Source organism: Trachemys scripta, chromosome 10 (genome assembly GCF_013100865.1).
Source record: "Trachemys scripta elegans isolate TJP31775 chromosome 10, CAS_Tse_1.0, whole genome shotgun sequence".
NCBI classification, from domain to species: Eukaryota; Metazoa; Chordata; order Testudines; family Emydidae; genus Trachemys; species Trachemys scripta.
Window position 1 is genome coordinate 1,054,382 of NC_048307.1, and position 14,668 is coordinate 1,069,049.

The following is a 14,668-nucleotide window of genomic DNA, read 5'->3' on the forward strand; positions in this document are numbered from 1 at the left end:
GGCCGCTGTTCGGAGATCTGAGTGAACCCGACGAGAGGGGGCCTGGGAGGCAGCAGCTCCTTGCCTTGCAATGCCTGGGGGCTGCACCACGAGGACTGGGCCCAAACGAAGGAGGTGAGCTGGGAGGACCAGGCTGGGCTCCCTTCTAACATGTGCTGTCAAACGCCTCTGGAACTGGCTCAAGGACGCTGCTGCTGCACTGTTCTGGAGCCGGAGACATGGTCGTCGTTCTCCTTCAGCGGGCCAGGCCCCATAGGCAGCATGGAGGAGACGTGCTCCCCGGCTCCAGGAGCTGCAATGCTGTCTGGGAATGCAGCCCTGGGGGAAGGCAGAGCCGACAGCCTGCTGGGCCTCTCTTCCCACCAGGAATTGGTCTGACTCTTATGAGCTCATTTCACGCAGGCTCCCAGTGGTGATGGCTTCCAGCCAGGCCAGGCTTTGTGACGTGGGTGGAAGACTCGAGCCCGCCAGCCCTCTCCCCGTAGTGCAGCCGTCCCTGGCAGTATGCACGGCCAGCCACACGCAGGCCAGGACAGGGTGGCGAAGAGAGGCCCCCGCAGCAGATTTTCATGCACAAACCACTCAGCCATTCGAGTTGTGATCTAACTCCCAGGAGACACTGTGCAGGCTGTGCGTTCCCCTCTGTGCCGAGCAGCGAGTCTCCCCCAGGGCGGGCAGGGCTGGGGGCAGCCTCCAGCCCGGGGGACAGAAGCTTTAAAAAGAAGCTGGGTCTCCTACACATGGGAGGCTGTCTGGGCATGCCCTGAATCTGTCCTCTGCCTGCACCGTGGCTGGCCACTCCCCTCCCTGGCCACTGCCCACTTCTAGAGATGTGCTTGTGGACGCTGATTGTTAGGGGCCCTGCACCAGTTTAATCCCACCCCTCTGTGTGGCCATGCCCAAAGCCGGGCTCGCCCGCCTTCCGCACTGATGCTCCGGGCTAGACTGACAATTTATTATTAATCTGCCTATTTCCATAGTGCCCAGGTGCCATAACCATGGGCCGGGACACCAGGTGCTAGGCGCTGAACAAGGAAAGCTGCCCCAAGCCGCCTGCTGCCACTCACCTGTCCTGGAGCCTCTGGGCCGGGGATATCTCAGGAATACAGGGGTTTGCTGCTGCCTGAGCCCTTCCTGTGTGTGTTGGTGGCTGTGACTGTGGAGGGCGCCTCTTCTTGATTGGGATGACCCTAAGGCTAATGAGATGAAAATGAACCCAATTCAGTTGGAAATACGGCCTCCCTGATCCGCCCTTCCTGCACCCGGGGCGTCTGCCAGCTGGGAGTTTGGCTGCAGGATTTGTCAAAGGGTTAGAGCAGTATCTTCTGCCAGGCGCTCGGGTGACAAGGGCCCAGTGGGTACCTGGATGGATGCCTACTGCCCCTCCTCCTGCCTGGCCAAGGTAAAGGGATTGTCTTTTTTTTAAAATATATGGAGATATCCCATCTCCTAGAACTGGAAGGGACCTTGAAAGGTCATCGAGTCCAGCCCCCTACCTTCACTAGCAGGACCAAGTACTGATTTTGCCCCAGATCCCTAAGTGGCCCCCTCAAGGATTGAACTCATAACCCTGGGTTTAGGAGGCCAATGCTCAAACCATTGAGCTATCCCTCCCCCCAGTAGTTTTGTGTTTAACGTACTCCGTGTTACCCTACCATAGCACTGGAAATAAACTGTTGTGTAACTAAATGCCTAAGAGCCTCGCCTGCCTGGTGGGGACACCCGCACTCCACTGGCAGATGTTCAAGTCCAAACCAAACAAATGAGGGATTTACAGAAGAGCCACTGACAAGCTCTTAATTACAGGAGCCCTTCAGGTGATCTGATCACAATAAACAGGAGCCGAGAAATTAAAATAAAGAGCTAATCATCTGAGAGCCCCACCACATTCTGGGATTGTGTTCAGTTCTGTGCACCTGGAGACAAGTGCAAGGCAAGACTGGCACTTAGGAGTGACAGCAGGGCGCTGGAGATCGAGAAGGGACCTGCTAAAAGATTTCGCTCTTGCTTCACAGCTGAGCTCATAAATACAGGTCTGGAAGCTTTGCCTACACCGCGGGGCCAGACTTGCAGGCAGGAGCCAGGGTGGAGGGAAACGCTTGACTTTGAAGGACACTGTCAGCGATAAAAGACTCATCATGCCATGGGGAGGGCTGGGGCCTATACAAGCCCCACCGATGGAGTGGGGGAGCTGCTCAGGGATTTCCGCCCCTCTCCAAGCCCAAGCTACTGAACTCTGCACAGAGATGTAGGGCGAAGAAGGTGTAATTCAGTTTAGAGCCAGGCCTGGCCCAGTAATTCCCGGGGGATAATAATCTAGAGTTTAGACACTGGATGGGAGGGAGCTGCTTAGAAGACAGGCAGATGGGTTTTCTAACACAGGGCAGGGATGAAAGCAAACAGCAAATTGGATGTAAGCGCGCTGTGTGCGGGAACAGATGTTTATCTAAGCACCCAGTCCCTGTCCAGAGCACTTGGGCAGTGACTCGCAGGGAAGTCAAAGCAGAGTTGAGATGCCGTACGGAAGCAGCACCTCCGGGACGCATACCTCTGACATGCTGGCCTCTCGGGGGCTCTATTGTGCAGCACGTCGGTTTCTCTTCTTTATTAGTCTGATGGGTTCCCCGTAGGTCAGAATTCATGTTTACCAGCCTTAGAGCACGTCTGGGTTTCATGGCCAGCACTTTTTGCCTACATCCTTTTTGCCAGTCTCTGTCTGGCTGTGTCCAATAGCAGCGCAGGTGTGAGTGCACAGGAGAGAAAAACACCTGCCGCTATTTCACGGGTGGTGTTGAAAATAAACGTCAAGCAGCCAAACAGCCAGCACCAAAGGCATGTTCCTCAGAGCAGTTAACCCTTCCCAGTCCTGCCTGCCATGCTCGCTGCGTGTAACCAGAACACTACCCAATGCCCGCCTGCTGCCGGCTGCTGTGGAATTGGGTTTACTATTGGCATTGTGCTGCATAGCCAGAAAGGACAGCTAAGCCACTCAGCTGCTCTCCAGGTTTCCTTTACACCACTCCTTCGCTCCCCATCAGTGGGGTTATGAAAAGGGACACGAGGGCTTTTGCTTATCTATGCTGTTCATTGTCACACTGAAAGGTTTATTGCCAGTCCTGGGCTGGGGTCCAGGAATTGTCTGGCACTCCTCACTGACTAACACATAGGTATTATTTGGGTGCGTGTGTGGCTTTTGATATTTCCCTCCCTTCATATTCATCCCACAGCACCGATGCTAAAACAAACCACCCTGGCCCCTCCAGGATCCGAAGCGAGACTCACTGGACTCAGGTCTCACCTGTTAGACCATTGAACTAATACAAATAGCACAGTGCAGGGAGCGGCAGGAACTTTGTCTCCCCTTCTCTCACTCCAGTTTGCTGCAAAGGCCGGCCCTAAACCCTTACTGGAGAAGTGTGCCTGAGTAATTGTTCTTAGCTGCTGGTTTCAAACAAGCTCTTAATTTTCAAAGGATACGTTTTATAAATTTGCGAATTTACATGTTGCCAAATCCCTCTTGTGGCTTATTTAAATCCAGATTATCCTGTTTATTGCTTCAATCACAGCTGTCATGTATATCTGTGTAGGCAGCTTGTTCATGATGTTGTAGGGTTCCTGCAATCTCACTCAAAAGGAGCCTTTGTTAACTATATTTTTATGCTTCCACCATAAAGAAAAAGTTTGTATAGCGACTCCCTCAGCTCAGTATCACAGAGAGGCAGGACCTTAATATGCACAGGACAAATGCTACCCAAAAGATGCAGCATTCAGCTGCCTTGACTGCGTCTCCTGTGAAGGGAGCCAGTCACTACCACTCTTTGAAATGTGGTGCAAACATCTGTTTTCGTCCTTAGACCAGACAAACACAGAGTCATTTTCCTGTTTTATTATTAACACATTCTGGTATAATTGCTTGGGCTCTCAACTGTGACTGTTGGTAATTCACTCAGCCGTGGAATTTTCAAGGGGAATACGGCACTGCAGTTAAAGATTGCATTTAAAATAAAATCTATTTGCTGTAAGCCCCCAAGTCAAATCTCTTGTTGAATTTGTTCAAACATAAATTTATAGCTGAATTTACATAGATTTAATGTTTTATAATCTTTTTGGTCCGTGAATCTATATTCAAGACTGAGTGCATTAGCTTAGAAATACTGTGCTTAAAGCTGAAAATAATTTTAATCTCTCCAAAGTCCAATCCTTTGCACATCACTAAACCACAGAATCCAATCCGTTCTAATCAGAGACACAAAACCTGCAGCTGCTGCTGCCTAATAGATGCATATTACTCTAATTCAGATGGCTCGCACATATGTTTTAAAAAACGTTAAACACAAATGATAAAGAGCTTTGGAAGGAAACTTTGTGGTTACTCATATGTTTTCCTTTGCTAGGGCTGCTGTGGCTTTGATTAAGGCTAAAACTGAACATACGGTCTTCAGGGAGATTCGCTTAGAAACAGTTCATGACATTTGGGCCAGTGCAAGCACTGGTCGTGGTGGTGAAGGTGGACAGGAGAAATCCATCCCCCAGGACTCCCAGCTCCACTCCCGTGGCCTGACCCTACGGCCTGGAAGTGGCTGGCAGAGCCTGCCCTCTCCCCTCCTAGAAAAGCCGCTTGGGCTGCACAAGCACTGTGTCTCGGGGTCCCGATATCCGTGGCACTCCAGGCAGCAGCTCCCCTGCACTCGGTGTGTGTAAGAACCACAGCCCTGCCGCAGCAGGACCGACGTTTGCCGTGGACATGTAGCAGCCAGGATGATGCCGACGGGGGAGCTGGGCTCCGGCGCCTCTCCAACATCTGCTCTGCTGCCTGGGCATGGAAGCCCTTGTCAGCCCCACCCAGGCCCCTAGTGGCCGAGCTCTGGGTGCCCCCCACTCTGGCATTTCGCCATCTGCTCCCTCGACGCTGGCCTGATGCCCCTGGTGGCACAGCAGGGGGCGCGGGCCCAAGTTCGCTCGCCGCGAGGCGCCCCCTCATGGCCAGGTGTGGTGTTGCATCTCTCTCGCAGGGCCAGGGCCCCCTACCTATGCTCACCCCGGCGGTTTCTCTGCCCGTTAACTCTGCCTTCCACTAGGCCACACTCCAAGTTCAGCCTCTCCCGGGTCACAATGGTCCCAAACAAAGTCCAACAACGTCTTTAACAGAAACTAACTCCCTTCTGGGGCTCTGCCCAGCCTGTCTTTGGCTCAGCTGCTGCCCCGTCCTGGACTTACAAGGGACTTGTGCACCCCCTTCCTAGGGACTGGGGGGATCCAGTCCCACCCACTCCTCTGGCCCCTAGCCCAGGGCCCTGGAGCAAACAGCTAGGTCTGCTCCTTGTCTGTGTTCCGGTTTTCCCTGGGCCGCTTCCTACCTCTCTTCTCCAGTTCCCCTATGGGTCTCCCAGCCCCCTCCTCCTCCCCTCCCGGTTAGTCAGGGTCTGCCAGCCCTGCCAGCCCAGAGTCCCTTTCTTTCTCACACTCCCTGGCAGCTTCCTATCCTGCACTGAGCTCTCCCTGCTGACCCAGGGCCCTGTGGGAGAATTCTTGCCCCCTGTGGGCTTTACAGACACAGCTGCTGTTTCCCAGGGCTTCCCTCTCCACCGCAGCCACCATCTGCTCTTGATGGGGAATTGCCAGATTCCCCTGGGGTGGGGCTGGGTCAGCAATCGGGGTGCTCAGGGGCAAGCCGCCCTGTTAAAGGACACTGCCCTTCTTCCACAGGGATCAGGCCAGCCAACCGGGGGCTGGAGTCAGAGGTGCTAGAGAGGCTTTTGCAGCTCCGTTACCACGGAAAACTCCTGCAGGAGTGAAGTGCTGCAGTGAGCTCACAGCCTGGCCCCTTGGAGGGGCCAGAGACCGCGAGCTTTCCCAGGACACTGTGCATGGGATCACGGCCTCACGCACGTGCCACTGGGACTGGCGCTGGGAGAGCCCACCCAGACACTGTGCCTCTGGGCCAGGCAGGAGCAGATCTCAGCTGAGGTTTGTGCAAGTTTATTCAAGGTGCAGCAATTTCTGCAGGCCTGAGTCAGAGAGCGACAGGCGGCAAAGTGCTCGTGTACGCGGCCGTTTGGGACCGAATCCCTCCACTGGCTCCGTTCCCCACTCTGTCAGCATCGAGCATCTCATCCTCGCGGTCCAGGCTCCTCACAGCTGTGAGTTACGGGATGGCCAGTGGCGCTAGACGCCTCAAAGCCCAGCTACGGCTCCTGCCCATCCTGCCGGGGACGATGGACGGGAACGAGTGCTGGGCAGAGCCCACTGCCCCATTGCATTGGGGTAGGAGTTGCTGCCCCACCCCCCTTCTGCTGGCTTGTGCTCTCCTTGTGCTAACAGGAGAATGTGGCTTGTCTGAGAGCCCTGGAAGCAGAGGATTGATTCATTTACTTGGGCTCCTATCATAGTAAAAGAGGGGAGGGCGCCGTCTGAAATCTCGAGGTGCCCCAGCCCCGGTTACAGACACAGAAATACCAATAAAGCTCCGCTAACCCCAGGAGTCAACCGAACCCCCCCGCCCCCGGCTGCAGAGCCCCAGCCAGCCAGGCCAGCCCCTCCACAAGAGTGTGTAGGGAAGGCAGGGGAGAGTGGGCCTTGTTACCATAACAACCTAGGTGCTCACATCCCCTTTCTAACTGTAAACTGATATGATCAGAGAACCAAAGTATCGAGTTGCCATGGCAACTGAAATGCTGAATTTGAAATTGTGTCAATAGCGACGTTCTCGGAGAAGAAGTAAATGTAAACAACAGTTTGGGGCAAACATTTCCTGCTGGTTTGCGATTGTTCTGCAGCTGAGCCGGGCAGTTTGTTTGCTCTGTTTCACCCTCGCTTTTTAGTGGATGAACCGATTCAGAGGACCCCAGAAAACCAGTCCGCAGCAGGGCTGCTGGGGCTTGTGGTGTGACACGGGCTCCGGGAGCCTCCTGCCATGGTAGGAGGTGCTCTGCAATGTTCCATCCCTCAGGGTCTCTCCTACCCAGCCAAAGGCCCACTTGCACCGAGACACCCTGTGCTCACCTTGCCCATCACTCCAGCTCTACGCCCCGCATCACACCTGCCTCGCTGAGCGGCAGGGATCCAGAGACGTGCCCTAGAGACGTTAGTTACTGTACAGAAATGACGAGGCTTCCTCTGAGGAGTTGGTCTGAGCTTGGCCCTTCCTGTGAACCTCTGGTTGTTAATTCTGGATGCTCCATTAATGGGATACGAAGAGAGCTCCAGGCCTGCCCCTGCCCGTCTGGGTGATGGCCCTCCCTGTGTTCCTGCACCCAGACTGCCCCACTGGGGATGGGTCTTGGCTGCCCTGTGCACAGATGGGAAAGTGGAGGCTGCACCTCACACACACTCTCACAGTATTTGACCAGTGTGGCTGGGTTTTTTATGGATTTGCCAGTTGCCAGAAAAATAATTTAATCTGCCGGGTATTTTTAGGTGGGGCTAAAGATTTGCATTATTATCACAATGCACTGGGATGGCTACTGTTAAAAGTGTCTGTGTCCAGCTAAAGATGCTGCAGTGTTCCACTTCTGCAGTTTAAGCAATAACAGATCAAAACTGTTGAAAATACAGCAGCTGTCTGCCCACCAACACGCAAGCGCCCTGCGTGTGTGTGAGAGCGGGTTTGAGTCACTGTAAGTGGCTGTTGAAGGGGGGATGCGGAGTTGTCTTGTGGTTGGGGGTTGGGGTTGCGGCAGGCTTGCCTTGTGGGGGAGGGTACCAGGTTTTTTGCATATCGAAGGTGGTAACCTTATCTCACAAGGACAGGACAGGATCTCCCCACCCGCCTTCAGTTGGGCTCTGGCGTCTCCCCTGTGAGCGCTCACTAGGCTTTGCAGCAAGGGGGTGATGTGATAAAATGGGACAGAGAATGTGCAACTCTCCATGTGTTATTAATGCTCTGTTATGGCTGCTCTGGGTTTGAACAGCCACTGCCCGGGGGGTGTCCCAAGGGAAGGGCTCTGCAGTTGGGGCACCACTACAAATACCTGTAGTTACTTGGTTCTTTCCATGACTCGCCCTTATTGCTCCTGTTAGTTTCCCGTTAGCACCACAACATGGATGCCACTTTACTTTCCGATTCGGTCTCCTGTTGTCCCTGGTAGTGGATTTGTCTTCAACAGGATCTTTACCACAGGCCAGCAGGACCCTGCAAAGCTCTCCCAACTCCGCAGAGTGCCTGCACCATGCCAGGGAAGTCAAAGGTCTTTATTGCCACTTGCAACATGCCACGTTTGTTGCTCAGTGGGTATCCCATGCAGGATGGTGAGGGTTTGGGGAATGTGTAACATGATCTCTTGGGACCATCCCATGGATGCAGCAGGCAGAATCTAGACGGCCCAGGGGGACATCTGCGCTTTGTCACAGGGCATAAGAGAAAAGTCTCTTCCAAACTTAATCTCAGTGCCTCTGAGCAGGACGAGGCGTAAGGCCGTTCCGATGCCTGAGGGACGGCATAACTCCCGCTGCGATGTACACGGCACCACGATACGAAAACATGTAGTGCTGAGACGTGGCAGACAACGCAGGCTACTGGTACCAACCGCAGGGTGCTTCCCCGGAATCAGGAGGCTGCCCCTGACTGACCACTCGGCCCAGTTCACCCCACTCCCCGTGTGACAGTGGAGCATGTGAGGAGAGTAATCACAGCACTAAGCAGCCACCCTCCTACGGGAGCCATCTCTTCATTTCAACCCCGGTGACCAGTGTGGTGGCTGTAATGCTTCGGCCGAAGAACGAATGACGCCGAGCAGCTGCATCGCCGGCTGCGTGCTGTGAATGAGCTTTACAAACATGACGACAGGAAGGGCTGGAGTTGCTTTCGTGGGCTATACAACGTCTCCTCAGTGACATTCCTTTCCCAGCACCTGCCGAACCTACAAACCGTGATGTGAATGTCTCTTCCCCAGCTGTTCCAGGAGATTTCTTCATCCGAATGGGTTCCAAGACCCAGTCTCATTTTCGCAAGGGTTTACAATTCTTTGGCCTGATTCTCCTCTCACATACCCTGGGGTCGCTGTTGACCATAGTGGAGTAACTCCAGATATACACACGTCTAAGTCAGAAGAGGCTGAATGAGCCCAGCAATGTACAAACACAAGGAGACACTGCTCCTGCTCCAGGGAGCTTATCATCCCGGTTAGTCACAGCCCAAGTAGTCGAGAATATTTCAGTGGCAGGAATTTGGGTGACGCACAAGCCTGAGTTTGTGTAGGAATCCTGCAGAGGCTAGTGTGGATCTTGGTGTGGTATTCTCAGGACAGATCACTATCTCCCATGGTCCTGAAGCAAAGGGTTTTCATGGTGTACCCTGTCACAGCATGGCTGGCCCCAGTAAGTGATGTAGGTCCAGCTCCCCTGTGCCGGAGCACAACTGGCCAATTAAGAGGTCAGGGCAGCACCTAGGGGCTCTAAAAGCTGAGGGTGAGACCCAGTGACAGGGGGGTCAGAGCTGACTGGTTTGGTGAGGAAAGCAGGTGAGAGCTGCCAGAGACCTGGGGGCTGTTAGATTGTCCCAGAAGGAAGCAGAAGGTGGTTCCTGGGAGAAGCTGGCTGACATCCCCAAGCCAGAGCTGGTGCCTGCTGGCTCTAAGCTGGAGAGGGCTGCAGGCAGGGGACAAGCAGAGGGACTTCTCCAAGGCCGGTGAGCTGGACCAAGAGGGTGTGGGGACGTGAGAGGTGCTCCCCTGGCAAAGATGCTCCTAGCAGCAAGGCTGTGGGTGTTCCTGCTGGGAAGAACAGGAAGGCGAACCATTTGAAAGGGCAGGGGTGGTGCCCTGGTACAAGGACCAGGGCATGGTAATGGATGCCGGGGGCTGTATGATGCAGGTACTTTTGGACTATATGGGTGGATTCTGGCCTCTGGTGCTGGGTCTTGTTTTGTTATAATTTATGGGCATGGGACTTTTGCCCTCAATGAACCCCACAAGGGCCATATTTATACTTGGAAGATGCTTTGGTTTATTTCTGGAGAGACTGCAGGAGGGAAACCGAGGCAGGCGCCCCTGTCATGCCATGGTCTGCAGCAGGAGGGCTCTCCAGGCAGGGCTGTCCTATGACATACCCTTTACAGCCTTAATGGTGCCCAGCCTACATAATCCACCAGGCTCCAGCACTGCCTGAGAGCTGGGATAACGAGCCATGGCAGAGTTTACTTTCTGTGAAGCTACAGAATCCCTGACTCATGCACCCACCAACCCCCTGCCCCCACTCCCGACTGACTGAGGCCTGAGACTCAGGATCAGGGGGGGCTTGTGGGTGCATGAGTCAGGGACGGATTGAGGCCCGAGAATCAGCTGCTGCATCTGTAAGGAAGTCGGATTCTGTAGGCGTTGTTAGGATCTCTTTGGTGTCCAAACCTTCCTAATGATTCTCGTGGCCAATAAAACAAACCCACTGCAGACTGGGCAGTCTCTGGGTCCAGCCAGACGAGGGGAGCTTGCTCTGACCTTGGAAGACGGCACAGCAGTCCTCTGGACTCAGCCGTATGAGACGTCAACATGGCCTAGTTTTCAATTCCCAGCCTGTTGTGAAGTAGATGGAGAAGTGATAGCTCAGTGGTTTGAGCAGTGGCCTGCTAAACCCAGGGTTGTGAATTCAATCCTTGAGGGGGCCATTTAGGGATCTGGGGCAAAATCAGTACTTGGTCCTGCTACTGAAGGCAGAGAGCTGGACTTGATGATCTTTCAAGGTCCCTTCCAGTTCTAGGAGATAGGAGATCTCCATTAATCTAATGTAGACAAACATTTGTGCTGCCCTCGGAAGCGTTCTTAGGGTGTGGGTGAAATACCCGGGTCAGGGACAATGGGTGGGGTTGGTCCCCCTTCCTGCCAGCACGGAGTAGATTCAAGGGGCAGCTGGCTGAGTATCAGTGAGATATATAAATATACTGTGATTTCACTGGGACCATCTGGCTCACGCATGATAGGTGGGTAAGAATGCTATAATCATGGAGCAAAAAATTAAGCTGATCCATTAAGGCCTTTTAACAGACGTAGCGATGGAGCCCATATTAATCCCGCAGTGCTTTGTGAACAGACCTCACAAGGTTAAAACCAGTCAGTTGCAATTAAAAATAACCCTCGCTGTTCAGGCTGGTCTGCAGAGCTATTATATTAGTGCCCTCCCCGAAGACCCACTGTTGCATAGGATGGTGTGGCTAGCACAATGCAATCGGAAAGGCCGATCTGAACGTGAATCTCACTCCCTTCTGCTCGCTCCTCGAGAGGATCCCCCCAGGAAAGGCTTATCGCACTGCCCTGAAATCCCTCCGCCCACATGGCCATACAGTTCAAAGCACACTCGGAAAATCCCAAGCCACACAGCACTGCCGCGGTTCCATTGCCTCCCTAACGGATTGTGCGCGAAATCTCTGGCTCCTTCCACGGCATCCTGACTGTCAGCTGGAGAATGCAAATTCCGCGCATTACCTGGCCCTGTGCAGCATTTACCTCAAAAATAACACAGCTCTTAGCACAGTGGGGAGTGGTTGGCATATTGGCACTCACATGCCCTGTAGTTTTTTCTGGTGCCCACAGGGAACGTGACTGTCAGAGTTTTACTCACCTTTTGTTGAGCACCTTCCATGCCTGTATGCGAAGGAACCTTGGCTCTGTGAGACATGGACATTTAAGGCATGTTTGGTGTAACTCCGTTTATGCCAGGCATGTGTTTGGCTTGGGCTGCCCAGTTTTTATTTTGTATTTGTTGTTTGTCAGTAGTTAGGGGCTGAGGTGGGAGGGCTGGATGCTCAGAGACGCAGCTTGCCAACCTCAGTAACAAGCATTGCCCCTTTTGTCCACATCACGGTCATGTTCACGGAGGTGAATCTTGATTGACCTGATGCTGTTTATGGCGAGTATCTTAATTCAGTCTAATACACGTAATGCAGCCAGCACAAAACCATTCACTGACGTGGGGCCTAGACAGTGCGTTCTAGGCACAGTAGCTGCCGCTGAAGGGAGCAGAGATTATTTCTGCAGGTTTCTATTGAGAATGTCCAGCAAGACGCACTGTGCTGCCCATCAGGTGCTGGCCAGTGCTCTGGGAACAAGTTCTGCACCTTCTCAATCGTGGTTTCATTACAGAGGGGTCCAGGCTTCCCTCCTGGAGAGGAGCTCCCGGGACGTTAACAGGGCTCCCTGTACAGCCGTGGGACATGCAGTCTGTCATGTCATTGCCGGGAAGCGAGATCATTTTGAAACTCCAACGTCAGACGCTCTGACTCCACTGTGAGCATCAGTTCATTCATGTCTCTTTATTCTTTTCTCAGCCCTGCAGGAGCAGTGCAGATGGGCTGGACAGCTGTGTCTGGGGGAAGAGCCCAGTTCGGTGAATGAGGAGGGCTAGGATGAGGGTCAGGAGTTAGCATGAAGAAATGGTCTGAAAAAAATAGGATGAAATTCAATAAGGACAAATGCAAAGTTTTCCACTTAGGAAGGAACAATCAGTTGTACGTACAAATGGGAAATGACGGCCTAGGAAGGAGAACTGCAGAAAGGGACTCGAAGGTCATAGTGGATCACAAGCTAAATATGAGAGAACACAGTAACACTATTGCAATAGGGGGAAGGTAGGAATGCAATACGTCCATTGCAGAAAGGTATCGGTGGGTGGGGGAGATGTTAGCATAAGCTGTGATCTCCAATCAGCATCCCTGGGAAGATGCAGGGGTCCTCTGGCCTGCCCTGGGGACCACCCTGACAGCATGTGTCAGAGCAGGCCTGGGCCACAGCTGGCAGGTTAAGGCGTGCCAGGAGCCAAGTTGCCAGAGTGGGAGGATGCCAGGCACCTCCACCAGGTTTCTCCTGCTGGGTGCATCAGGAACCAATGGGGGTGACTTCTGTGCCATGCATGTGGGCACAGGGCCTGGCAGGGCAGCCGTGGGAGCAGGGACACAACCCAGCCATCCTATGTCGGGGCAGGAGGATGAGAAGAAACAGCAAGTCAGGGAGGAGGGGCAGGTGGCTGAATTCAGAGATGGACCCATAGGAGGGGTGAATAGCACTGTGGACCCCCGCCTGGGTTGAATGCAGAGCCTGGGAGGGGGTCTAGCAGCCCCAATCCCTCTGCTCTTCAGTGCAGCTGGGCAGCGACCTCCCCTATGCATCCCGGCTGGGATTGCAAGGGAGCCTAAGACCAGCCCTGGGAGCTGGAGGGGAGCAGCTCTGGGGAGCAGATGGGAGGCGGCGTTTGAAGGTAACCTCCAATGTCTTCATGGGACATCGCGAGAATCCTGCAGCAGCATCAGGGAGCCGTGGAAATGGCAGTTCTGAGCAATCACAATCGGCTCCCTGCAGGGGGTCATTAGCACAGGGCAGACACAGGGCCACAGATGGGCACAGATTCATATTCATAGATTCATAGATTCTAGGACTGGAAGGGACCTCGAGAGGCATCGAGTCCAGTCCCCTGCCCTCATGGCAGGACCAAATACTGTGAATGGCCTGGCAGTGCAGCCATGTGGCTGCGGTTCATTGAGCGGTCCCGAGTCCACTAAAGGTGCTGAGGACACTACGTTGAGCACCCGTTTACACGCAGGGACTTGGCTCCAGCTCCTAGGGATGGTGGGGTCAGGGGAGAGAAACTTGTCATTGTTCTGCAAAACTGCCCCTAAAGCCCAACCCGCCAAGAAATCCAGATTTCACCCTTGTGACTTGTGGTCTTTCTCTCTCACAAGCCCAGGCACAGTGGTCCCAGCCCTCCACACTTGTGGTCGTTTGCACTGCCCTGATCACCCCAGCCAGTCTGGGACTGGAGAAGGGACAAGGCGGGCAGCCAGGAAGACAGTGTGGCAGGAGCGTAGTGTAGCAATTTGCGGGGTTAGCGAAGCTAGCTGTGAACTCCTTGGGGGGAAAGGAGTTCACTGGAGTACAGAAAATGGAAAGCGGAAAGGCTACGAGACTCTTTGAGAAAGTGTCAGATAGAAAAGCAAGGGGGCAAGGCAGAGAGGCTGCTGTGAGGAAAGCACTAAGATACGGGCTGTTCTCTACAAACGGAGCCGCTCACACAGGGCAGTAACAGGAGTGATGCGTGTAAAGGAATCACTGTATTGTATTTCAAGAGGAAAAACAAAGCGGCTGAAAACTGTTCCCTCAGGATAGAGGGGGATGGTCAGCGTCAATCGGATTTGCTGCTGGGAAAAGGATCCCAGTCCCCAGAGCACCTGGCAGCTGGTCTCCTGGGGCCACTGTGCAGAAGACAGACGTCTTGATCACACCGACAGGGAGGCTGGTTCAAGAGACAGTCAGCGGGGTCTCCAGACGGGACGGAACAGAGACCCAGTCAGGGTCTGCAAGGAGTGGGTCATCTTTGGGGGGGGCTGGTTTGTGCCACTTCTGCCTGCTGCCCCCAGTGCTGGGCAATGGAGGGAGATGGGCTTTCTGTGGAATGTGTCGGTCAGTCCATGGGCCGGTTCTGTGCATACCGTGTTGGTGTTACATCTTTGCAGATAAATGGTTGGTGAGAACCATACGGTGATTCTCCAGGCACCAAGAACATGGGAATGGTGCCTTTAATGTGTCTACACTGAAAAATGAATACATACACTTTTGCCTCGGCGCTGGAATGAAAACCTGTAAGTGGGGGAAAAATGCCCTGTGAATTTCCAACTTAAAGCATCAGTCTTAGAAATGAATCCTAATCTAGCATGTACTACAGCCAGTTACTCACCCTAAATTGGCTCTGA

The 14,668-nt window shown here is 53.7% G+C and overlaps 1 protein-coding gene across 1 annotated transcript in view; it reads right to left on the bottom strand.

Annotated features, from left to right (window-relative positions):
- Nucleotides 1-14,668, bottom strand: part of HS3ST4 (heparan sulfate-glucosamine 3-sulfotransferase 4) — a 108,960-nt gene that overhangs the window by 14,705 nt on the left and 79,587 nt on the right. Inside the window, exon 2 of the mRNA XM_034783611.1 lies at nt 1,068-1,196. Within this exon, the coding sequence (XP_034639502.1) occupies nt 1,068-1,196 (129 nt within the window). The remainder of the gene's footprint in view (nt 1-1,067; nt 1,197-14,668) is intronic.